At 38.4% G+C, this 26,893-nt stretch overlaps 1 protein-coding gene and 1 long non-coding RNA gene across 10 annotated transcripts in view; one reads left to right on the top strand and one right to left on the bottom strand.

Moving 5' to 3' along the window:
* Positions 1-5,645, bottom strand: part of LOC147918280 (uncharacterized) — a 35,211-nt gene extending 29,566 nt beyond the window's left edge. The window contains exon 1 of the long non-coding RNA XR_015552237.1: positions 5,561-5,645. This is a non-coding gene — a long non-coding RNA (uncharacterized LOC147918280). The remainder of the gene's footprint in view (positions 1-5,560) is intronic.
* The window catches only part of CNOT4 (CCR4-NOT transcription complex subunit 4), a 140,700-nt gene extending 115,950 nt beyond the window's left edge, over positions 1-24,750 (top strand). For 6 of the 9 annotated variants that reach the window (XM_004430728.3, XM_014787724.2, XM_087431192.1 and 3 more), the window contains 2 exons: positions 22,474-22,686; positions 23,368-24,750. In XM_004430728.3, coding sequence (XP_004430785.2) covers positions 22,474-22,686; positions 23,368-23,669 — 515 coding nt within the window. In that variant the 3' untranslated portion in view covers positions 23,670-24,750. Of the gene's footprint in view, positions 1-22,147; positions 22,687-23,367 lie in introns of those variants that run through there. The other 3 variants (XM_004430729.3, XM_014787726.2, XM_087431212.1) reach the window with 2 other exon arrangements.
* The last annotated feature ends 2,143 nt before the right edge of the window (positions 24,751-26,893 follow it).

Raw genomic sequence — 26,893 nt, 5'->3', positions numbered from 1 at the left:
AAAGCTGATTCAGAAAACATGACCATGTTCTGCCTAAATTAAGCATCTGGGAAGAAAAGGGGAAAGTCAGAGCTCCTCTTGATTTTCAAAACACAGTTGTGATAAAAGATTTGCCTTAATTTGTTAAAAATATCGAAAGGGTAATATGATGACCAAAAAAGGAATCCTAGAGATTTAAAATAGTAATAATAGTAAAACACCGTATTAGGGGATGATACTTAATATCATGTTAGAGTTGGAGTTTCCAGGGTTACCTCTCTACATAAAGTCTGATTACTTTGTATTGGATATAATGCAACAAATTAAATGGCTTTGTCCTGAGGTATAGGGGGATAAACTAAAATCTATTCTTAGATATCCTTAGATTTGTTTAAGTGAGGGTGTAGAAACAGCTAATTATCTAGCCATTTAAATTATTTTTGTGAAATTCTGCATAAATGACAATCTCTAATTTCTATTTAGAAGTGGCTTTAAGACAGAGTTAAAATAAATTTAGAAAAGACAAATAAAATGTTGTAGACTTATTAGACAGAAGCTCTTTATCATGGGTTAATTATGGTTTTTGCTATAAGAGGTCAAGACATCCACTTAATGTCTCCTGGGGTGTTATGGCTCCTGGGTTTTGTTAACAAACTCGAGCTCCTTGTAATGAAGCTTATGAGCGCATGGCTTTCTCCAGCCTTCAATGCAAACCTTGCATTCCCTGGATCTTCTTACAAAGACATAAGAGGTGGTTAGCTCCCATTTACTTACCTATCTGCGTTGAGAGATACACCTGTTAAATAAGGTTTCTTTCCTGTAATAGCTTTTTCTTTCCTTCCTCATTTTTAGCCAGTGCCAAAAACCTGTCAAGATAGTTTGTCCAGACTTGCTAGAGCCCAGAACTGTCTCCCTGTCTGCTTCTCCCCGCCGACCTGCACCTTCCATGCACACCATACATCAGGAAAATGCTTCTTGGGCAATTAGGCTTCAACTTATATATTTTCACATAGAATAGCTAAAGATCATCCTTTAACTAACTTTATAATTCCAAGATATTTAAGCCTAAGGATAATAAGCCTCATCGTTTTGCTTACTTAATATTTCAAACAGTATGCTTTTTTAAAAAAGTCAAGTCTTAAAATCATAGTCAAAATTAATTATACTGAAGCACAGAAGAAATTACACAACACATAAAAGAAAGTACCATTTCACATAGCCAGTAAATTGATCAAACCAAATGATAGTAAAGAATGAGAAATTCTAAAAAGTTTGAATTTAGTTTTTGATAAATTCCTGCATGCTTGGTCTATCATGCACAAGGGAAACTTTACATGCTTTTACATCCTTAACCTTTAAAAAGTGACTAGTCTGTTCCTTAAATCAGGAATTTTTAACCTGGAGTCTTAAACTCTTTGGACGTACTTGCAGAGTTAAGAGTTTGTGTCTGTACATCTGTCCATTTTTCCTGGGGAGAAGATCCATAGTTATTAGGTTTGTAAAGGGTTTGGTGACTCCCCCTAAGAAAAAAAAGTTAAGAACTGCTGCCTTGAAATGCTTTTATTGCTTTTATTAGGAAACAGAGACCTAGACTGAATGATTATTCATATGATGAATGTCAAGTGCTGCTTTATTTTTTTACAGATTCCATTTGAAAACATTTTCTGATTAATACTTTCCTTTTCACTCTACTGTTGCATTTTGTTTTTCCAGGTGATGCCTTTGCATACTCTCCCCTTATTTCAGCAAGCATTAATTAAATATTTGAGAGCCTGTTGTGTGTAGTGACCTGAGCTAGGTCTTGAGGGATATAAGGTCGAATAAAGTACCGACCCTATATCATCAAGGATAACAGTGTAGTGACAGTTTCATTTCACATTATTTCTATAAGGTCAGCTTTTGATATGTTTTAACCACAAGAACAGCCATAGCAGGTCAGACTCGTGTCGTTATTCTTCGCTCTGACGGTGGCAACAAAGGGTATTGAATACTGATGCTTGAAATTTTTAAATATATTCTAATTTGGAGTGAGCAAAGAAAATCTTAATAGGGAAACACACCTTCGTTATTCTTATTTAAGTATTTCTCAGTCACGTGTATAATATGCTCATATCTCTTACTCTTTACTTAGGGTCCTGGGAATTAAGTAGAGCTTTCTCTATATCTGTTCTTTTAAAGAAAACAACTTTAATACATTGTATCTGCGCACATTTTTACTGACATGTCTCGTGTTTGTATGATATTCCAAGCACCTTCAAGACTGCTAGAGCTGTCTTTTGCTGTGACACGGGTCCTTAGGGGGCTACTTCCACAGACACATTTCCTCTTATAGCCAAAAGAAAGCAACACATTGCAGGTACATTGAAATCTTACAAAATGAAGACCACCATGTTGTTTATGCATACATAAAAAGTAAGGGACATTTTATCCTATGTTGAGTTGTAAGATTTTGGATTTTTTTATTTATTTGATCGTGCAGTTTCCCCAAATCTGCTTAATGGCTTTAAGCAATGGATATCATACAACTGAAAACAAAATAATTAAAAAAAATTTTTTTAAAGAGGTGATAACCCAAAACGATATATATGTCTTTTTCTTCAAAATATGACCAATGTCAAGCTAGTATCAAACTGTCTGGTGTCAAGCTAGTCCTTCTGCCCTTAGTCCTATGTCTCTCTCCTCTCAGCCTTTTATCTGAGTGAATACCTATTATGTTGTCTCCTTGTGCTGTGCTGAATAGATGGCAGTAATATCTGCAAGTATTCACACATGAAATGTTTAGTGAACTAATCAGATACTATGCTGATAAAAAAGTAAACATGGCAGTTAGAGAAAGAAGTTATTGTGAGCTCGTTCAGAGAAAGGCTTCCTAAAAAGTGACAAGCTTTTTGATTTTGAAGGATGGCTGAAATTTAGATGATGGGGTGGGAAAATACAGTAAAGGGAGCAGATGGAACAAAAAAGCATAGACAGAGATTAGCATGGTCTGTAGGGGTTAGCAGGGAAGGATGGTAAGGAGATGGACTCGTCGGAGGTGTATAGGTCATATAGAAAAATGAGATAAGTTTGCAAAAGCCTTGAAGACTTTGACGAAGAGTTTAGTCTTGATGTGGATGTGGTCAATGGTAGAGAACTATAGGTTCTTTGGTAAAGATGTAACTTGATTGTAGCATTTTAAGAAGATTCATTTAGTAATATGTTTGCTTGAAATTAGGACCAATTAGAAAGCAGTTCCAATATGTTATTGCTGACCAGTGCAAATAAGATGGCCTGGACTAGAACAGTAATAATAGGAATGGAGATGAAATTATGAATTAGGAGTCAGAAAGGATGAGATTTAAGAAAGGCCTTTGGGTTTGGCTAGGTCTCTGGTGACCTTTAAAAATGTAACTTTTATAAAAAGGTGCAGATGGAAGCCAGATTCCTAGAATTCGTGGGGAAGTGTCAAGAGTATGGATGCAGCAGCCATTGACTATTTACTTAAGACCTTTGGTGACAAAGGGGACGAAGAAAACAAGATGCTAACTAGATGGGCGGTAGATCTTAGGTAGATCATTGCGTTAAGTTAAGGGAGATACCTAAATATTTCAAGGTGGAACCTATGGAACGAATTGAGAGGAAGACATGGACGATGCTGAAGAGAAGATAGGCTAATCCTGTAGAATAACCGATTTCTGTAGGTGCTGGGAGGAGATTAGCTCCTGAGATGAGGTTAGGTTGTGGGTTTAGCTTTAAAGAGATGGGGAATGTCTTCCTCTGTTGTTTGTTAGAACAATCAGAAAATCTTGGAGAGAGAATGTGAGAGTAGAGGAAAATGAGAATAGATGAAGGGGCTCATATCGATATTTATTGAATGTGTATTGTGTGAGAATGGTGGTGAAAGAGTGGATTTGGGAGCCTGTAAAGAAAGGAGATTAAATAAATCTGTGAGAATAAACCTAGAAGTAGATCAGAAAGAAATTAAAGAATTGCCACGTAGGGGCCGGCCCCGTGGCTTAGCGGTTAAGTGCGCGTGCTCCGCTGCTGGTGGCCCGGGTTCGGATCTTGGGCGCGCACCGACGCACCGCTTCTCCGGCCACGCTGAGGCCGCGTCCCACATACAGCAACTAGAAGGATGTGCAACTACGACATACAACTATCTACTGGGGCTTTGGGGGAATAAAAAAAAAGGAGGAGAATTGGCAATAGATGTTAGCTCAGAGCCGGTATTCCTCGGCAAAAAGAGGAGGATTAGCACGGATGTTAGCTCAGGGCTGATCTTCCTCACACACACACACAAAAAAAGAATTGCCAAGTAAAGATAAGGATCAAATTAAAAAATTTTAGAGTCCAAATATGTATGGTTTTGTATGTTTCTCTGGTTCAGCACAAAGCGTCGGGAGTGGACAGAGCCAATATTGAGAGTTGTTTAGAAGGTGACAAAGAAAAGGACACAAAGCTATTCAAGAAGACAACATTGAAATACTGAATTTTGTGGTCAAAGAAGAGTTCACTGAGGCAGGAAAAGACCCAGTGGTATGAATGTGTTGAAGGGAGTTCAGTGATTTTATATTTTGATGAGGAGAAAGAATAGGTATAGTGTTGTAAGAGAATGACAATTAGGAGACTGTGGTCAGTGTGATGACCACTCAGTGCTGAATGATGATTCAGAACCAGAGAAAGGATGGTAGGTAGATGTCTAACATTAGGGCTGGAGGTTGGAAAGAAGGCTAGCTTTCATAACCATTATGGTCTCTTTTCTACCCACTTTCCCTCCAGTCCTTTCTTGAGAGTATGGAGGCAGACTGTATGACAGAGAATTGTGGAAAGCATGGTATTGCCTGGGGAATCCTGTAAGTTGAAGATGATCCAAAGGAAAACTTCCCAGAATGGAATAAACAGTCCTTCCTCAAAGCACAGTAGGTGGACGCGGAAGCAGAATGAAGGAGAAGGCCTAGGAAAAGTCAGAGATGAGATTGGACAGGTGTAAGTAAGCCCAGTGAGTGTGAGAGATGGGTAGACATGTTACTTATGATGTGAAAGATTTAGACAGAGCGAGCAGGTATGGCATATGGTGAGTCTGGTAGTTGAAGAGCCCATGTTACAGGTATGAGCTAGTTTCTCCCAAGCTCGCATACAAACTGAAAAGAATCAGCTTTCCACCTACTTAGGGAAAGTATCTCTTCTTACTTAGACTAGGTCATTCTGCTTTATTTGTGTAACAGATTGGAATTAAAAGCAGTAGATTGGTGAAGAGTAGAGAAAACTGAAGAATTTTATCATAACAAATTATAAAAATATTTTGACAATTTTTCCCAAAAGAGCATGTGTTGTGTGAATAGATACAAACCTGGAAGTTATTGAACTAATCTACTCTTGGTAGATTAGTACCAGCCTTCAGCTTCTTTAATCAGGAGGCTTTTCCAGAGAATCACTCTCGAGAGTTCAAGATTACTTAAGGAGAATCTACTCTGTTCCATGGTGTTTTATAGAGTCTACCTTGGGTTTGAGTCATACAAAAATCTGGTTTACACCTCTTAGTTACCTAGAACTGAAGGCAAGCATAAGCAATCTAAGCTACTTGAGAATTGGAGTGAAGTACCTGAAAGTTCCATGAAACAGCTGGAAATGGTTGTCCTTGAGAACCAATCCATTTTCTCCACATTTCTTCAGACCACACTTCCTAAGGCAGCTGTTGATTTGACGTTGTTCTTAGCCCACTTCACATGTTATGGTTATTCTAAAGGCTCCTGGAAACTCCACTCTGACCTTGGAACATACCGTGCTTGGAACAGTTTTGTTGTTCCAGCTCTTGTTTGGTTCTCAGACCCACTATTCTGCTCTGTTACAAAGCAACCCCCCAAAAGCATTTTTCCCCCCTCTGTATAATTTATAAGGCCTTTAAAGCACCCAGCACCTTTTTTAAAAAGTTGCGGCGAAATTCACGTAACATACAATTAACTACTTTAAAGTGTACAGTTCAGTGGCTCAGTACTGTTCTTTAATTCCCTCAGTGGTAGAATAGCAGAATAAATAACCCACTCCAGCTTGTGAGGATTTTGGCCTGTTCCTTCTTGGGGCTGTGTGGTCTAAGGCTAGATGCTGTGTGCATCTAGACTCAGTGTTTTAGCCAGTAAAACTGAAAAGCAAATGTTAAATCTTAAAATATTCCATACTTCTTCATAGCAGTACGACTTGTGCTTGTGGGTCAAGCAACTTATTCCCTGCCCTCCAAAGAGGGGATGGGGGAAAGCACTGTAGCCAAGAGACCCTTAGGATGCTTGTTTTCCTGAGTAAGTAAAATTGTTTGAGATAACTATCTGAATAGTTTTGAAATGGCACTGATAGTCTTTCTGTCTTCATGACATTTGATCAGCTTTAGGTAAGAAAAGGTTCGCTTAGCAAAGGTAAACTATAAGCCCGGCTCTCTGTATGGGTGTGATGTTGAATGTGTGTGTGTGCGTGTGTGTTGGTTTATATATAGAAATTTTCATTTAAATTCTCTGCTTAATGAATGTTGCAGAGGAAAAAGTCTCACGTCATCTCTCTGACTTTTCATGTATTTCTGTTGTGCTGCTATTAATTCATATGTTCAGGCTAAATGCTGTATTTATATTCCATCTTTCTCTAAATATTTTTTTAAAAGAAATAAAGACCCTATTTAAATGCAGCGAGGTTACAATACTGGTGCCCACCTCACCCCTGGTAATGTTTTATCTGAGCAAATATTTTCATAGCTTTTTCTTATCAAGTTTGACTCCCACTACTAAGCATGCGTACCCATCCCATGTTACACTCTTTGGGAAAACTTAAGGATAGGATAATAAGAAAAAAAGTTTTGTATTAGAATCATGAAATTTCAGAGCTATGAACTATATAACAGTCTTGAACAATCCTCCTTTTAAAGACTAAATAATAATAAACAAGGCTCAGAAGGATTGCGATTTGCCCATAATCACGTTCTAACAACAATCTAAAGTTCTCTTGGCCCTCATCATCTGAATTTCCTTTCACACATATAACTCAAGGAGAAAAAAACTTCAAGATTCAAAATATTTCTCTTCTCTAAACTTAGTTGTGTCTTACAGTTTGTTTATTGTAGTAGTTCTTGCAAGCGGTTTGATTATTATAATAGTTCTCACAAGTCAGCGGTTTTCAACTGTGAATATCAGTGCAAATAGTGAATTGAAGGCTTTTAAAATGTTCATCTACTGGCAACTGTTATCACAGATCCTGTAAGTTGTCAAAACAGCCTGTGTTAAATGTGGCCCAGTGATCTTGGAGTAACTTTAGGAGGGGGAAAATCTAACTTTGCCGGTTCTCCTAATACAGACTTAAAATAATTGCCAATGTCAGAACTAAAATAAAGAGTAAAACAAGTGGAAGTAAAGTTAGCCAGGATTTTTCTGCAGTGCCAAAGAGCATCTTAAGGACCAACATGCATGACCACCAGACCTGTGACATCTCTAATATTACAGGATAAAAAACATCTTAATGTAGTGCACTATACCCTCACTACAGGTGTGATCTCAGATTCATCTTTGAAGAGCCGCTACACCCTGCATGATGTAAAATGATAGCATACCTGCCAATTTTTTTTTCAATCAAGGAGGTTGTTGTTTTCAGCATAATGAAACAGAGGGAAAGCTCCAGAAGGATTTAAAGATGATAATACCACCACCATCTCCAAGAGGAAATGCAGGAAAGCTGACTGCAATCAACTTCTGTAGCCTAGCGCTGTTTCCTAACATGGTGAGATCTTATCCCAAGGACTACACTAGCATTTACACTCTGTTCTCAGTCTTGCACCCCGAAATAATGTGTCTACGGAGCAGAATGTAGTGATCTGGAATATTACTGAGATGTTTTTAAACGTCATTTTATATGTTAGCATTTCCAAGAAGACTGACACCCTGAAGCTGTTTATTTTTCCTTTGTTACATCTATAAATTGAGTATCCAGTTAATGGTAAAGGAGGCCTTGGATTATGACTTCATCAACCAAGTAGGCAGGGTTCTTATTGGCCTTAAACTGGGTGTTGGGCTACTACCATTGTTGCACTTATGTTTTCTCTATTAAAAATATCACTTTTTATTAAAATTTATGATTATGGGGGCCGGCCTGGTGGCGTAGTGGTTAAGTTTGCGTGCTTTGCTTCGGCGGCCCGGGGTTTGTGGGTTCAGGTCCCAGGCGTGGACGTGTACACTGCTCATCCAGCCATGCTGTGGCGCCGTCCGACGTACAAAATAGAGGAAGATTAGCACAGATTTTAGCTCAGCGACAATTTTCCTCAAGCAAAAAGAGAAAGATTGGCGACAGATGTTAGCTCAGGGCTGATCTAACTCACTAAAAAAAAAAATAATGGTTATGGATTACTGGTATATATGCCCTATCCTCCCATCCCCCATTTAGGGTAAGACTTGCTACCAGGTATATTTCTTTTTGCTTCTAAACTGTTAACATTCACTAATTAACCTAACTGTAGCCTCCTCTAGTCCCAGATAGGTATAACATATCTTGAGTGTTAGTGTAGTCAGTGCTGCTAGGCATAAACTCCCAGACCTCACCTGTATTTTAGGTGGTAGGTGATTGGAATGAAGCCTGTTACTAAAATAAGCAAAGGTCTTATATAATCTCCAAATAAGTACACAGAGCCCTGCAGCCTTTCTTTTATAATACACTTTTCAGGTTTTAGTTCTTGACCATCACGAGTCTTATTCTTATAGATTGTGCTCACCTCTCTCTCCAGTTTCTTTTTCTTTCTTTGGACAAAGAAGAAATTATTTCTTTTTCCATATAACTTACCACAATTAGAGGAGGAGGTCTTGACTGGATCTTATTGTGCACTACCTGTATGATTCCCCTACAGGATCCCTGACAGGCCTGGATTTTCTCATTTTCAAAGCGGAAAGCTCTCTCTCTCAGGCTGCTGAGTGTTTACTCAGAATCTATGATCAATTACCTCCCAATTACATCCCAGTCACCTCCTAATACCTCCCATTAACCACTCAGCTACCTTTCAGCTTATTTCCAAACTGGCTTTTGATTTTAAGTGATCATATTCTTTTTTTTTTTTCTCTTCTCACACGTTTAAATCAAAACAACACGTTTAAACAGAAAGCATAGTCTTGGTTTTGGAACAGATGAAGTAACAACCACTGCACTGTTAAATGTCAAATGGATAAGGATTTTTAACATTGTAAGACTGGCATTATTCACTTCCCTGACTTATAGGTTATTCTGGCTCCTTTAAAAATCATTTACTACTTCTAGACAATATGGCTAAAATTCAGTGTTTTACAGATATGTGTGATTTTTAGTAGGATTAATTTTTTTCACTAAAATGTTCGTTCTAGTTCAGTCTGAAGCTCCAGGATATAATGAAATAAGAATTGTAGTTTCTCATTTATATTTGAGAATGTATTCATGTGATCTTCCTTCCCTCTTTCCTTCCTGCCTTTTTTCCTTCACAGTAAGACTCAACGCTGATTGAGAATTTGTGCTGTCAAGATGGTCTCTGGCAGTGTTTTCCAAATTCAACTATAATAAATCATAGCTAAGAATGAATACTTAAATAAATACATATTTCAAATGATTTTTAAACTAAGGTCCCTTAGTGTACTGATGGTGAACATATAAGTGTTTAAGTTCATCAGGGTCTTTGGAAATGCTATCCTGCACAGGAGTATCATCTTTTGTAGGTCTGGAAAGGATGCATTCTCATTAGGATGAATTCTTTTTAAATCAAGACATCATTTGAAAATTGGAAGTAAAAAGTTTTTTTATTTTCCCTCGTATGTGAATCAGTAGTAAGGAGGAAGAAAAAGCAAGATAGTCTAATGTTTTAAAATCATATATTTCACATAGCTAAAATAGTTAAATTTCAAAATATACATGCTTATTTGGGAAATCAAACGTTCTTTAATAAAACAATCTCAAAATAATCTTTAACAAATATCCCTTGGTTTGGGTAAAGAGTGCAATGCGAAAGAACCCTTAAAGGTGTATGCTTATTCTGTTGGGTTGGAAATGTTTATCACCATGACTATACCCATATCTGTTTGATTTAGTTTTAGTATAAAATAATGCAAAAGTTACTTCATTTACTGAAATAATTTTTTCTGAGATTAAGAAACAAAGCAAATTATTGTTTTAATGCCTAAAAAGATGCTTTCTAAAAATGAATCTCAATGTTTCAGAGCATGGATAATTTTAGTCGTCTTCATTGGGAGTTTTTTGTGACTTTGATTTAAACCGTTAAGATTAGGAGCCATCTTTCAGAAAAAGATAAGACTGACTGGTCTTCACTGTAGAAATAAAAGTGAGCTGTGTGATCAAATGGAGTAAAAAAATGGGTTTAGTGTTTTTAATAACTTTTAGAAAATTTGGAAATCTTTTAATTTGAAAATTATGAACATCAGAAGTCTTAGGAATTTCAATAGACACATAACCATATGGGGATTTGCTGCATAGGCGGCAAAATACTTTGGTCTGAATGCAAGCCTGAAGAGGAACTTACACCCCCATAAAAATATTTTATTGGCATTAGACAATCAACAGCTATTACTGGCGTTGTTCAGAATGGACAGCTTCTGGTGATCCACTAAAGAAATACAGAAAACAAGCAGAACAGCATGACTTGTAGGAGGCTGTTGCAGAATATTAATAGCATCAAGCTCTAGGGAAAGTGATACAGAGTAGATATTCAATAAATGTTTGTTGAATGAAAACTAGTAGTTGAGAGAGTGAGGTTAGTGTCTGATTACTTCTGGAGGCCTGCAAAGCCTTGATCTGCTTTGTGTTACATCTAGACTTTTGGGAGCATTTAATCAGATCTGTTTGCGTATGTGTTATAACTTACCTCTTGGTTGTGCTGTGGCATTCAGTGTTAAGATTCCCTTCACCACTCCATGATCAGTCTTTTTCTTCTGTCTCTTTACCTCTGAACTCTGGAAGCTGCAGCTCTTGACTTTACCTTATTGCCCCAAGACCACCACCCACACACACAAACTTTTTAAAATTTCACCTAATAACACTTTTCTTACCTCCAATTTCTCAGATTCTCGCAAATCTATATTATATATAAATATTGATATATCTTCCCCTAAAACAGAGACACATAATACATAATTCAGAAAGTCCCTGTAAAATACCTTTTTTCCGAGAACTCTTTATGGGTAATGATGAGCTGTTTTGGAAGCTTAATACTTTCCTAAGTAGGGAGCTCTCTTTAGGACAACTTGTGATTGTTAAAGAATTTTTTCTCTTGGTTAAACCAAAATCTTTTTCCCATTTGTACCTTGTGTCAAACATGTGAAGGCAGTTACCACTTGTCTAGTAACTTCTAGATGTAGATGAACCGTCCTTAGTTTTTTTAACCATTCTACACTTAACATGGTTTCTAGTTCTCAGTTCTCCTCAACACATATTTTGACTTGACAGTGAATGCCTTTCTGAAAATATGAAGCTCACACTTTAATATGATAATCTGAATATGATCAGACAATAGATCTACTTTTTCATTCACACTATTCTTACTGCTAATCATTGTATATTCCTTTACAGTTTACCAGAGTCCTTTTGTAAAAATATCCTGAGCGGTAGATATTATCCCCATTTTGTAAATGAGGAAACTGAAGCTCAGACTGGTTATCGTTTGTGATTTGCCCAGTATCATACAATTGCTGATTTAGACATTGCACATCTATTTACATGATCTTAATGTTATCTTTTTAGAAGTTCCATTACCCAGTTGTCACATCAGGTATTATTTAAGCCTGTTAAGAAAAACCAGTAGACCATTTTTCATCCACATGACTGCTTAGTTAGATCTCTTCCATCCTGTGCTTTCCTAATGCATTTTTAAAAATCTGAATGTATACCTGTTAAATTTTATGTGTTTAGATTTAGCGTAGTTAGAGTTTATCCTCATTGTATGTCACTATCCTACAAGTTTGTCTTCTGAAAGAAGTGTGTGATTAGAAAGTGATAGATAAATGTTATTAGTAACATTGTTAATAACATTTGGGTGAAGAATTTAAGAATTTTAATTTAAGAATAGTTGTAGTTTGAATTATTGATTCTGTCATCTCTAAAATTGGCTCTCTGTTAACATTTTTAAATTAACTTTGTGGGTTTTGTTAGGTATAATAAAAAGCATGGAGTCAAAGATAAGCCAAGCAGTATCTTGGAAGCTTAGGCTGACACACAGTATCTTAAGTTCTGTGAAAACCCATCTAAACACTGCTGTTATCCATGCTATACTGTACCCTCTTATCCCAAAAGGCACCTTGAGAGAACTTACCAGAAACTGCTGAATTCATGATGTATTATACTTATGACATCCTAGAAAGCCTATCCAAAGAATAAATTACTTTGATATGATTGGTTCTTTATGGAAATGCATTTTGGCTCTTATTGATCACTCTACTCCATTTGTTTCATGGGATTGATGTGTCAGTGGGATGGGAATGGCTAGTGCAAAGTCTTTGGGTTTGGGCCAGCAACAGAAGAGGAAGGGAAATGGACCATGGGATATAGAAAGAGGACATTTCCCATGGAAAGCAATTGTCAGTAGAAGCTGCCTACATGACTACTTGTTCCACTTCAAAATTAAAGTTTAACTTCCTGTGTATTTCAGCTGGAAGGGAGCTGAGGTTCTAGCCAAAACACCACATATTATTTCTCATGAAAAATGCCCCCAAACGCAAGCAATAGAGCAGCGTTTGTTAAACCTGTCAGTATTCATTTCAGAGAAGTCGTCCAGCTCCTAATCTGTTTCAGAATTTTCCCAAGAACTAATTATAAGCATGTAGCTTCTAGAGTGTGCTGTTTCCTCCTTTCTGGCACTTCTCTTAACAATGGTTTTGTGATCACATCTGGAAGGATTAATACCCTGGGATAGAATTCATTTTGCACCTAGAGATTTTAAACTCATTTAAATTGAGTAGATGTTCTTTTACTCTTTGCACCTCTACGGGCCTACAGTTCTCCTCTCCACATTGCTTAATCTGTCCTTTCCTGTTTGAGGATCATGCTCTTTTATAAAGGAGATAGAGGGAATCAAAATGAAGATGGAACTACATAGCTCTGCCTTCTCTCGGGGGTTAACATTATGACATCAGGCTGAGCAGTGGCTTTTCCTAATTTTCTCCTGTTCCAAACTTAGGTTTTTCTTGCCTCTAGCATTTTTCGGAAGCCTCAGATCATTATGGACTTCGATGTTAATTCTCAAGAATTATGATACTCTTAACATACAGGTGGGTTATATACCTCCATCCATCCTTTCTAAGCTTTCTTTTCAAGTCTAATCCAATGAGATTCTCTCTCTGCAACAACTGGTTTATTTAGATTTCTTCCCAATTTCTTTTGCTTATTAGAATTATTTATTACTACATGGTCAGAATGTCATATTTTGCATTTTTGGTGGCCTATGAATCACTACCCCCTATAACCATGGGACCACCCTGACCCATCCTTTTTTTGACCTTTTTTAGAAAGCTGTTTTCTCAAAAAACCTGGAAGCAAATGTTCAGGGCAGTTCATTTGGGAAACATTAAATACCTCTTGAGGTTCAGGTTCAGGAACTGCTCACATATACAAAGAGGGTTAAATCAAGGTCCCTTTCCTGGAGGACTCGCAGTCTAGTAGAAACATCTAACAAGTAAACAGGTGATTGCAGTATACTGTGGTAATTGCAAGAATAGCCAGGATGCCCACCCTCTGGGCACTCAAGTCTAGTTATTCTCATTCGTTGCGTCAGTAAATCCTAAAATTATGTCACATACTCTTAGGGCTTCTGTTATGTTCACAATAGCCAACCAGTTCTTTTTTGGTCAAAAGTCCAGAATAAAAGTTTCCCTCTTTGTTTCCACCTTGGAAAAGAGAGATGGTCAGGAAGTGAATTTTATCAGGTTTATTTTCTTCTAGCAGATTTAGACCTCAGAGATGTTAGGGTGGTAGACCCGCTCCATATCTCTGCAGTTTTCGAATTTGTGTTGGTGAAATCATATTCCTGTGATCTCTGTATCCTCTTCTGGATGATAAGCTCCCTCGGTCGTCCTTGAATCTCCTCGCAGGCTTTGTTCACAGTCTGTGCTCAGTTTTGTGCTCACTTAAATGCTTTCCTCCCTATTTCTGATTTTATAGATTTCTGATATTGGATTTTTGTCCCCGCATGTCATTTAGCTATGTGCTTTTATGTTCTGGTTCAGGTTCCATCTAATCCAGTCTGTAATGCTTCTAAGAATGTACTTATCTTTTGCATTAAATTTTGTTTGCTTTTTCCTCATTCTATAGATAGCTTTATATGTAGACATTTTTCCGTTAAGTATTTTTCCCTGTTGTTGTTTTTTTTTAATAGATTCTGTTTCCTTAGATCCTTCATAAAGCAAACATCTAGATGTTTTCCTGGTTCTCTTTAGATTATCTGATTCTCCCTCAAAACAGAATTGTAGATCCTTATAGGAGCATTCTAGAAGAGAAAAGTACACATTGTGCAAAACACATCTACTTATATTTTGAAGTGTCCCTGCTGTATTTTATGATTAGCTGCGTCTGCTCCTCTCTGTTCTGTATGGAACGCCCTTTCCCTCTTCCACATCAACTTCTCTTCCTCTGAGCTTCTGTAGTCATTGTTTATTCTGCACACAGAATGACAGAATTGTTCATGTTCTTTATGCCCCACAGGGCTTTGTTCATACCAGAATAGCATTTATTATCATATAGTGTAGTTATTTAAACTTGTCTGCACCCCCATCTCTTGGCCCATGAGTCCTGACAGGGCAGGGACTGGTTGGTGGTGTGCTTGGTGGCGAGAACAAACACTTTGGACTCAGACTGGGTTTGATTACTGACTTGACCACTTTTTCCTGAATAACCTTGGGCAAATTTTTTAAACTACCAGACCCTACTCAGTCTCCTCATTTGTAAAATGAAGCCACTAATTAGCTCATTGGATTGTCGGTACTAAAGTAATCAAGTACATAAAGTGCATAGTGAGTGGATATGATACAGATATGAATTAATCAGCCTTGTTTGGGGAAAGTGATTTTCCAGCTCCTCTCAAGTTGGATGTTTGATTCAGCAGATGACTTGAGGCACATCAAATTTTTAAGACACTGAGCTACGTGCTGAAGAATGTACAAAATATCCCTTTGCAGACCTTTCAGTAGAGTTGTGAGAGATAAACTGAGTCCACGAAAGGGAAACAGTAACTCCAGTGAATGTCACAGCACAGTTTGCTGCCAAACGAGTGTGGTTTAGACCACAAGTGCTGTCATCTAGAATGATCTGAGTAGAAGAGAAAAGACTTAGACTTTTGGAAGATCTAGTAAAAATTAATTGAAGAGATCAGGAAAGCGTTCTAGACAAGGAGAAAGGCAGGAAGTAAAGACAGAGTCCAGAAAGCCCAGATCATATTTAGCTGATCCTTACGGCCTCTCTCTTCCTGTTGATGATGTTTCTACTTCTTGCTACTAGTGGGAGTTAAATTTTGACTGTGTTTTGTTGCTGCTTTGTTGAAGTTCTTCTGTTCTCAGAACTCTTTTTCATTTGAGAATGAAATTAGAATTTTTAGAGAATTCATTAGAATGAATTAGAATTTTTCACTTAGTTTAATCTCTTTTCAGATCTATTAAACCCTTAAGTTTTTGTCTTTGCCCCAGCAGGTCTGCTCTGCAGTAGTGGTCTATCTTGCTTTATAATAAGCATAATCCTAGAAATTTGAGTGTCAGTTATTTTTGTTTAAATAGAGTAACATTTTTTCATAAACAAAGTGATTTTATAAATCAGTTTGAAAGAATTCATTCACCAAGTAGTCATTTTCCCTGCGAATTTTAGTTAATAAATTGAAATGATTTTTGTAGCTGTCCTAAAGTACAGCATGCCTATATCATGAAGGCTTTCTTTCAAGTTCCAATAGGAGAAAGTTTGTGTGCTCTTTAAAGTTTGGTTTATCATATAGGACAAGCATTATCCATTTACATTTGAGTTGCTTCGAGATGTGTTGTTGAAGTTTGAGAAAGTTTAGGCTTTCTTAAAATCATATACTGATGGAGATGGACTCTGTCCCCAAACTGATAGGAAATAGTATAAAATAGGGTGAGGTGGGGGTGTGTGTAGAGAGGTGTGTAGTGGCTGAGACAAGCTGTATGCTGTGTCCTTCTAAAAATGCATGAAGGTTTGAGAGTCACATTGGCAAGGGGTAACCATAATGGGAACTAGATTTCTGATGTACAACCTTTGCACCAACAAAGATTTGTTCCACTAAGTAACCTGAACACTGAAGGAAGCCTCTGACTTCGAAATGTAAAGGACAGCAGTGAGGAAAAGGAAGATAAAAGCTTTTTAGAAAACAAGATCAAGTTGCAGAGTGAGCCTTTGGGGAGTGGCAGTAGATAAGGCTTAAAAACTGAAGAGCAGAATAAACTCTTTTAGGAATATTTTGTGACTGGGACTCTCAGTGACTGCTCCCCAGTTGGGGTGTGTTTGGCCGCTAACAGAGAAATTTAACTTGAAATCAGCGGTCTCTGGCCCTAGGGGCTGCAGTGGAGAATGGAGTAGCCTAAGGATCAGGGCTGAATATATGTGGGCCCGTTGTCCCCACCCAAAGGTGACAGTAGGGAAATTGGCAAATTGTGAATTTAGTTGCCTCTAGCTAGTTTAATAAGGCCTATGTATTTATTATTTAATGAAAAGACCATAAGGAGGGGGAATCCAAAAGAAGGTAGAGGCAAGAATTCCACAAGGAGACAGAAAATCCTGACCTGGTTGTACAAATTGTATTAGAGAAAACAAATACTTAGAATAGCCTTTTGTTTTAGAGTTCCTCTTAAATGTGTCTAATCTCACCACCTGTCATTATAAGTAGATCTTCTCTCTTTACTCTTAGCAGCAGATCTTGTTTTTCCAATGCAGTCTTACATGGTACCCTTATATGTGAAATCGGGGTGGGAGGCTATGTTGTCCTAGTGCCCTGCCCCCTCAGCTTCCTCACCAGTGGCTCCTGAGATAGTTTTGCAGTCTGTGAAACCAATTTGAAAATCATTCTTTCAGGTGAAGATTTTATGCAAACCAGAAAAACTCATTGGCTTGTCACCAGTGACAGCTTATCCTAAGGAGCAGATTTTCCCACATTTTGCTGTCTGTTTTGAATTTCATAATAATTACCATATTGCAGTTCATCTGAGGAACAGAAAGGAAAGAAACCCACTTTGGCGGCTGTAATGCTGACTGTGTGCTCTTGCCTAAGCCATTCACCTTTTCCTTTTTGACTTTCTATAAAAGGTCTGATATCAGAACACAGCTTATCTTGGAACTTAGTCATTGCTTATAAAATGTGTCTTTCTCTATACTTCCTGGTAAATATTTGGACTAGTCCAGTATTATGTAGAAATACCAAAGATAGTTTCAACCTGTCGTGGGCTTTTCAGGCTCAGAGTGCCTATGTAGTCACTAAAACAACTCATGAATGAATGACTGCTACTATTGTTCACCTGCCAGCACATTCCCACACATGTGCCTAACTGACCTCTCTGTTTACTAAACTTCTGTAGTGTTTATTAGTTATTACAACCCTGTGACGTTTCTTCTGTTGCTTTTTCAGATTGTAGTTGTTGAACTTTTCATGTACTTGCATTGTCTCACCATCTACCCTATAAGGCCCTTGAGATCAGGAGTCATGGTTTGAGTGCTTTGTCCTCCTTGCACACTGTAGGCACTCAGCAAATAGTTGCTTTGACTTTGATCTTGACAGCCTTAACACATGTGTTTTATACTAATTTTTGTTGTTGCTAAAAACTAGGTTTGTCAACTTGCTTAGTGTGCAATGATCGACTTGTCATGGACTGGATGTTCGGCTACCAGCAAGCTGGCATAATTGTAACCTTCATTTCTTCCTTAATAGAAGACTTTCTGAGGCAGGTAAACTGGAAGTCTACTGATACTTCCTACACATGGAATGTGAGAGTGTGGTGCATGGCATCTTGAAAGAACTTTAAATTTTGTCTTTGAGTTCTACACTAAAAAATAAATCTGCTACAAACAACTTGACCTGCTCTCCTGCCCTCAAATTCTCTAGAACCAAAATAGTGTCTTGTTGTATGTATCTGTACATTGTAAATTAAAATTAGTTTTTTTTTACATCATGAAACATTTAAACATATTAGCAGTCATTTAAAAATATACAGTGCTTCCCTAAGGTATTACACTACTACTAATTAAATACTTGAAAAAGAACTTAGTATCATTTTTAATATAAAATGTGTTCAGTAACTTGATTTTCATTGTACTTTGCTTGGTCTTTTTCAGTCTTTCTCGTGGAAAGTTTAAAATGCTTTCCCATATCTTATTTGTCTTTATAATATTTTGATGGTGAGGAGTGTTATTAATTAGATGGACTACACAGTACCTCTGTGAGAATGCTAGTTGTTATCCCTGCGTGCCTAGAAGGAGACTGTTGTGCACAGAACCACTTCTGGCAAGTGAGAAATCCTCTGCCTTGGCTTTCTGGAAAGTTTACTATCTATTCAGTGTTGAGTACTAGAGAAAAAAATTGTTGTTAGGCATTTATCAAGTAATAAATGAGCTTAAAATTGCTTTCTCTTCTCTTATTTTAGTTTATCCTTACGAGGGAGAAAGGCAGATGTTATTCCTACTTAAGAAGTAGGGAGCCAGCCCTGATGGACTAGTGGTTCAAGTTCGGCACTCTCTGCTTCAGCGGCCCAGGCCCAGTTCCAGGGCATGGAACCACACGACTCGTCTGTCAGTAGCCATGCTGAGTGATGGCTCACATAGAAAAACTAGAGGGACTTACAACTAGAATATACAACTGTGTACTGGGGCTTTGGGGAGGGAAAAAAAGGGGGAGAGGAAGAGTGGTAATAGATGTTGGCTCAGGGTGATTCTTTCCCAGCAAACATAAATACATACATACATACATACATACATACATAAACTGGTTACATAAATTAGCTTTAAAAAGAGAAAAAAGAAAAGAAGTAGGGTCCTGGGATATTAAGAGACTTATTTATATGCCTAAGGTTGTATTAATTACCAGTGTGGAGCTGCCTTATACAGTCCCATCTGCAATTTTCAGCCCAGTGTTTTCTTCTTTAGTTCTTCTGACTTGTACATATTGAATTGTACCCCAGTGTGAAGTCCTATATATAAATAAAGGGAAATGAAGTTGCATCAAGTTGAGTCCAGTGCTCAAAGACCTGGTACTATTTTGAAGGGAAATGTGTATTCGAGTGGGCTTATTTAGAGCCCTAGAAACAAAGGAGCCAACTTCCTTTGTATCAGTGGTTCTCAACCAGAGACGATTTTGTGCCCTCCAGGAGTCATTTGGCAATGTCTGGAGATGTTTTTGGTTGTCAAAACAGGTGTCTTTGTGTGTGTGTGCGCTACTGGCATCTAGTGGGTAGAAGCCAGAGATGCTGCTAAACATCCTACAGTGCATAGAAGAGTCCCCCACAACAAAGAGTTAATTATGTAGTGAAAATATCTATAGTACCGAGGTCAGTAAACCCTGCTGTGTGTATTGCAAAGAATGGAATTACCAGAAGCCCTCACAGCCAAAACAAATTTGGGTCAGAGGTAGTCGGGTGTGGGGAGAGGTAAAGTAGGTGATTTCAAGTGTGGCTGGACTGAGAGAGCTATTTTAATGGGGTTAGATTTAGCCGATTTCCTTTCTCTCACCCTTTTTTTGTTGCAACACTTGGCATAGCAATAGTGGAGAAAACTTCTTTTCTTCTTCTAAGCTACTTGGAATAGTGGTCCCATACCAAGAGCTAAAGATGTCAGTCCACTTCCCTGTTCACGTAGCTTCACTGTAAATCAATCACTCATGCTGTCAGGCTCCCAAAATGTCTAGGCACATGACTTTGTTTTTTGATAAGATTGTAAGAATTATAAACTAGTTAATTTATTTCCCAAGGTATCTTATAATCATAGTTCACCTGGGAGGATCTAAGTTGCTCACTGTTTCTGTATCATGTGCCATATATGAATTTCTTCGGCTAACGTACTCTTGCTTGATTTCATTAGTCTAAAATCAGAGAAACAAATATATATATATTTTTTTATTTTTTAAATACACTTTTATTTTTTAGAGCAGTTTTAAGTTCACAGCAAAATTGAGTGGGAAGTACAGGGAGTTCCCATATATCCCCTGTCCGTGAACAAATAGAACAAAAAAAACCCAGAAAAAGTCTTTTGACTTTGTTTGTAATAACTAATATTCAAATAAACTTTATATAAATGCAAATAATATTCTGTTAATGCAAAATTAAGCGTTCCCTTAGTTCCAGTTCTTACTAAGTGTAAAGCAAAAGTAAGGAGAAGACTGGTCTTAGTGAATTATGGAGTATTTTCTGTTTGCCTGTTCAGTGGAAGAGAGAGGCTCCAGTCATCTGCAGCAGCTTCTTATTGACTTTGGCTACCCAGTTCAAGAGCATTCGTCTTCCTCAGAGTTTTCCCACGTCGTTATACGTCATCTTTTTACATCAGGGGGATTTTATTTTCCTTCCAGGAAATTTTCCTTGTTTTGAGTTCAGTTTCTGGTTAATTGAAAACCATCTGAAGTCTGACAATTTGACTACTTTAAAGGTTAGAATGTGCCATAGCCACCAAACCTTCCTGTAATTGCAGGTATTCTAGGACTTTATTAGTGTGATCTTGTTAATGCCTCATGCAGTTGGAGGCAGGGGGAAACTGATGGTTGTGTTGTTGATTAGAATTTTTCCCCCCCTGGCTGCAAGGTCCAGTTTGTTCCTTCATCCAAAATATTTCTTTATCCTGCTAACCAGGGCTGATGCACATACTGTAATATTGCTGTGTTTCCTTTTTGCCACCTTTCAATTGTGGAACTCATAGGCCCCTGAGTTTTCCCTTAAATACTTGACCTATTAAAAAGTCAATTAATAGTCTATACAAAGTAGATCAAGAGTTTATTTAGAAAACAACAACTCAGGTAGGGTCTGGGGTCAAGTCCTCACTATACAAGTCCTGTGACCTTGGGCAAATTATTCTGGAGTCTGTTTCTTTGTCTGTTAAATGCAGATTATTCCCCTTGCTCTGCCTACCTTATATCATGAGGATCAAATGAAATAATAAGTGACTATGAGAGTGCCCTGTAAGTTGTAGAACACAATGCAAATGTAAAGTAGGATGCAAATAGAAGGGTGAGCTTTAGGAAAATGCATTTATTGTGAAATGGAAGTAGTTTGAAGAATTTATTTTCCCTTCTATTGATTTGTCTCTATGGTGCAGATTGCCTTTTCTTCATCTTAGTAGATTCAGAGATGACTTTTGTTGGGTTTGGTTGTAGTTTTTTGTCTTTTTATAAATGTGGTCAATAGGCTGAAACGCTTCACTTGCTGAAGCATATAATTTGGCTTAGAACAGTGACTGGTGCAAAGCAAAATTATAAAAAGAAAATTTTGAATTCACCAAATAGCATAGACTGTGCTTGATAGAATATCATATCATCATCATCATCATCATCATCATCATCATCATCACCACCATCACCATCATTAATGATGATTGCTAATCAATTCTGTAGAACTAGAAATAATTTTCTATGTTCTTCTCAAAAACTCCAGTTGGTAGTTTGACCTACATTCCTACTTTCAATAAAACAGTTCTTCTAAGTAGTAGTTACACTTTACACTTTCCTCCCCAACCAATTAGTTACAGTATGTGGATTCTGGATGGTGGTAGATCAAGTTAGTTTAGTACAATTTATAAAAAGCCTTTTTACGTTGATGGTGTCTTATCATATTTGACGCTATTCATAAATAGAACCAGAGAACTGTGGAGTCCTGGACTCGTGTTTTAAGTGATTGGTAGGACTGCTGGGGTGGAGTAGGCAGACTGTGCTGGAAATCATTCTGTGTGAAAGGGGCTCAGCCCCTGCCTCCTTGGCCTTTGTGACCAGCAGAAAAATCCTTTTCAGATTCAAAAGCCTATTCCTTGCTGCCTTTCTCCTCTGAAATGCATTACCAAGCTTTATAGTCAGGAAGAACTTAATTATTTTTCTATGGGTTTATTTTTATTGCAGATAAAATGACTTCTCTTCCATTTAGCGGGCTCAGAAACAAGCTCCTGTGTTGAACTTTGCAGGCTTTTGTTTTATAGCATAAATCAGCTCAGCTGGCTAAATGCCTCTCTAACTGAAACTTCACAGTGTGGCTGGAACTAAATTGTGCTCTGGAGCATCGAGTCTTTAAACTGGATGATCGATTACAAACGCAAAGTGGTGAAGAGGCTGTAAGAAGGACCAGAAGCTCCCTCTCCTGATCCTGGAGCAAGTGTTTCCTCACTTATTTCAGGGGCTCCGAGCTCACAAGCAAAATCCTAACCAAGTGTATCTCGCTAGGACAACCCGTTTTAAATGCTCGGTGAAGAAAGAATAATTCTTCTCCCGCTTAACCGCTAAAGAACAACGTACGTTTCTAACGTCAGCTTTTTATTTTTTTTTTATCTTTCATTTTTCGTTGGTAAATCTCCCAGACAACAGCAGTTCTGTAGAGAGTTTAAATATGAAGGAATGGCAGGACGGGCTCAGGGCACTTCTACCCAACATTAACATCAACTTTGGTGGACTGCCCAATTCTGCCTCCCCCTCCAACGCCCACCACAGTGCACCAGCGTCCAACACTGCCACCACCGACAGCCTGAGTTGGGACGGCCCTGGCAGCTGGACAGACCCAGCCATCATCACAGGTAACTTTCTCACTCCTTCAGCGCCACTGACTGCCATCAGTTTGGTGTTTAGCACAGATTAAATAAAAACAGAGGTCTCTTCACCATAAGCTTCTTTTCACAAAGCCACGAGCGTGGGTGGCTTGTTTCGCTCTCCGGGGTCATGCAGTCTCAGTTAACTCTGTTGGCCTAGTTGTGTCATAAGGCATTTGGTGCCTAGGTTGCTTCTTTTGGTGTAAGTAGGTGCTAACGTCTGGCAGCATGTGTGTATTTTGTAGGTCTCAAAGTACAAAAGGATCCGACTTACCCTCTTAAAGAAACATACTCCACTTTTTAAAATAAAGCTCTCTATTATAAGGCTGTCTTGTTTACGTATCCCGATTAGAGAAGGAGAAGCACAATTGGGCAGTGACGTCATACAATTCTGGGGACTCATTTTTGCAGCTCTGCCTCTGTGACAGTGGAGGACGATGTCTGTGTAGTTGAAGAGGAGGCATGGGTTTGTGTGACAATAATTCGTGTGGGTTGAGGATAAAGGAAACATAAGATGAAAAAGGTCTTATTTGGAAGGAGTTTAAAATTGTAATTTCTTCTCCGTTTCTTTTTGGATAAAACAGTCATCTTATGATTTTTTTGTTTGATGAATTTTTTATTCTTTCTGCACAAATTCACCATTTTCCTTCTTTTCTTTACTCTCCTTAGGTATTCCAGCATCTTCAGGATACAGTTTAGACTCTCTTCAAGATGACAATCCTCCACACTGGCTAAAATCCCTTCAGACCCTCACAGAGATGGACGGCCCCAGTGCTGCTCCGTCACAAACCCACCACGGCGCCCCCTTCAGCACACAGATCCCTCTGCACAGAGCCAGTTGGAATCCCTACCCTCCTCCTTCCAATCCTTCCAGCTTTCACTCCCCACCTCCAGGCTTTCAGACGGCCTTCAGAGCCCCCAGCAAAACCCCCACAGATTTACTACAGAGTTCAACACTGGACCGCCATTAGGGAAGGAGGAGAAACCATTAGAAAATGCAGGATTTGTCCCACCCTGTTTTCTCCCTCTCAGCCCACCCACAGCTCCCTCCTCATCTCTTATGTTCTCAAGAATCCAGTTCCTGATCAGTTTTCTTTCTCCCTACCCCCAGATGCAATGCGATCACAGGGTCATTACCATCTGTTTTTTATTGTAAAAGTTTCTGTTGATCCAGCATTTGAGTGACACTGTTGAATGTTTCTTTAAAATGCCTTTTTAAGGAGGAAAAAAAAAAATCAAAGGGCAGTCTGGATACTTAGAAAATTACTGTTTGTCTGTTGCGCATAATAATGACATAATCTGCTTAGCAGAAAATGACGATTAATCCATAGGAAAGGTCAAGTAGACGCATTATCAACTGCAGAAGTTTGAAAACCAGGTTAATTGAAGTGAGATTGCTAAGTAAGTGCATGGGGAAAGCAGTGGTCCTGGCATCCATCTTGTCTTCAGCTTATCACTATTGTAGGGAAAGTGCTTTTAATTTAATTTTTAATTCTTTTGGTAAGTTGATGGAGAGGATTTGATTGTGTTGTTAAGCAAAAGAATTTATTGGATGTTGATGGAAAGACAAATTGATCTTTATTCGTAACTGGCCTATTGCTAAAGAGGTTATCAGGAGGGGAGAAGTGATTTTTTAAAGGAGAAAAAAGTTTTGGCTTTAGATTTAAAGTAAATTTAAACATTTTAAAGAAAATTATTCACAGATTTAATACCTATCCATAATTTAAAAGCCAAAATATAAGTGATTTCTTCAGTCTTTCTCCTCTGTCAGAATCTTGTTTTCTTTTACCTAAATTCCCCTGACGAGGGCGCTCTGAGACAGCACTGCTCTGGGGCCATCTGCTCACCATCAGGAGAAAATCTCTGACCTCCTTGCCTGCAGCTTGTACTTAACCCTGTAGTTTCTGGACGTTTGTGCAGTATTGAAAAGACAGGAGAAAAGAAAACAGAAACATGGTTATAACTTGATGCTAAAACTAAAAACAAGAAAATGTACCTCTTTCTTCAGAATTAAAACTAAAATCATAAATAAAACAGAAAACTTGATGATGACCCTTGGGTTGTTCTTGTTTTTGTTTCTCCATTTTGTTGCATGTGAGTCTGAAACATTTTGTGATAGCAGTCTTCAGGTGTTTCCATTGATTTTACATCTTCCACGATAGGGAGGGTGGCTGAGAAGAAGAAATTACAAAAAGAGTTCATTTCTTGTCAATCACTGCCATCTTTGAAGATCAGCCCATCTTGTCCTCACAAGTTCCTCTTCAAGTGGCTTTCAGTAGAAAGCTCTTCTTATGCTATTGTATTCTGTAGACCAAAGCTTCCCAGAGAAGCCTCATGTGCCAGGAAGGAGCAGAGGGCTGTCCTTGCTGAGATGCTGATTGTCTTGGGGAGACCTGGCGGGAGCAGCAGCCAATGTGCCGCACACGTAGCAGCACCTCGTGCGAGTGCCATAACGGGAAAGAGATTGGAAAACACTAATGTAGACAAGCCACAGATAGATCTTTTATGACTGGCCATTCTAGGGAGTTCCTAATGATGGAGAGATGGCCACTCCACTGACCAAAAGAGGGCAGAGGACAGAAATGAAATGTTCCCTACCAGATTCCTGGGAATCTAAATGGTTTGGATTACATTCAGAAGTCCAAGCTGGAGTTGACATATTTTCAGCCACATCCATTAAGGGAATCTTTGTAGGATGAATTAAGTAGACCTTGTAAATCTTACATCCTGTGCTTTTGAATTGATTTTCTTTTTTTTTGTTGTTTTTGGTGAGGAAGATCAGCCCTGAGCTAACATCCGTGCTAATCCTCCTCTTTTTGCTGAGGAATACTGGCTCTGAGCTAACATCTATTGCCAATTCTCCTCTTTTTGTTTCCCCAAAGCCCAAGTAGATAGTTGTATGTCATAGTTGCACGTGCTTCTAGTTGCTGTATGTGGGACGCGGCCTCAGCACCGCCGGAGAAGCGGTGCATCGGTGCGCGCCCGGGATCCGAACCCGGGCCGCCAGCAGTGGAGCGCGCACACTTAACCGCTAAGCCACGGGGCCGGCCCCTTGAATTGATTTTCTACTTACCTTTACTTTGTAATTCCATGGGCTACCAAAACAAAAAAAAACACAGTAACAACAACTTCAACACAGTTTTTGAAAAATGTAAACAGGATGGTCTCGAGTGTCACTACAAATAGATGTTGTGGGTGAATAGTAAATTGTTTTTTGAAAAATCAACCAAAATCAATCAACCGTATTACTGTGATGAGAGGAGAGGACTAGAAACTGCAGGCTCTCTTTGACCTGTGAACTTTGCTTCTGTCTCCTCAGTCTTCACATTGCACTGCAAAGTGATGGACCAACACACAAGCCATATTCAGGTAGCAGTGAATTGTAATCAAGGCTTTTGTGTGGGGAGGGAGATCGGATATTCCTGAGATATGAGTCTATCAATAAAAATGTTGCTTTTTCTGTAAAAGGGAAATTCTACCTTGCAATGCTGTGCTATGATTGTATGTTTAATGAATCATACCTACAGATGACTTTATAAACTGTATAAATGTCATTTAAAGAAGAAGAATAAAACAATTAAAATCTGTATGCTGACCACCTAAGTTAAAAATAGGACCTGCAGTATCTTAAAAGACCCCCTATCTGCCCCTCTCCAGTTATACTTTCTTTTCTTTCCCCACCATCCATAAATAACCATTATCTTGATTTCTGTCTTAATCTTTCTTTTCTTTAGAGTTTGGCCACTTAAGTATGTATTCCTGAATAATACATTGTTTAATTTTAAAATGCGGAGTAGTAAACTAACACCTAGCTGTGTAAGGAAAAGGGCAATGTTGTCACTATTAGATCAAGGCTTTTAGGAGAAGATAAGCTCAACAGAGTCTCTGGGTCATAGTTTGGCTTTAGCTTGTCTGATAATTTATAAAAGCCAATTCTGGGGAAGACAGTGGGTGAGGTCATGAGTGAATCCTGAAAAGAGGGTTCTCCACAGTCGGGGCGCCTGACAGGGCTGTCGTGTGAGCCCAGTCCTGGGTGTCTGGCAGAGACAGGGTCTGAAAGAGTGGTCTGCTTTCTGTTCTCTGTGTCTGCTCAGCGTGGCTCCTCTCCTATCCTCTGGAGTAGATCAAAGCACAACCCGTGGGAGTGGAGTCGTTTAAAATAGGCATCAGCTGATCAATTCACCAGGCATGGAGG

The sequence above is a fragment of the Ceratotherium simum genome, chromosome 1 (assembly GCF_057802395.1).
Source record: "Ceratotherium simum simum isolate JZ-2026a chromosome 1, ASM5780239v1, whole genome shotgun sequence".
NCBI lineage: Eukaryota > Metazoa > Chordata > Mammalia > Perissodactyla > Rhinocerotidae > Ceratotherium > Ceratotherium simum.
The sequence above is the reverse complement of the archived record's forward strand: the minus strand, read 5'-3'. Positions and strand labels throughout refer to the sequence as shown.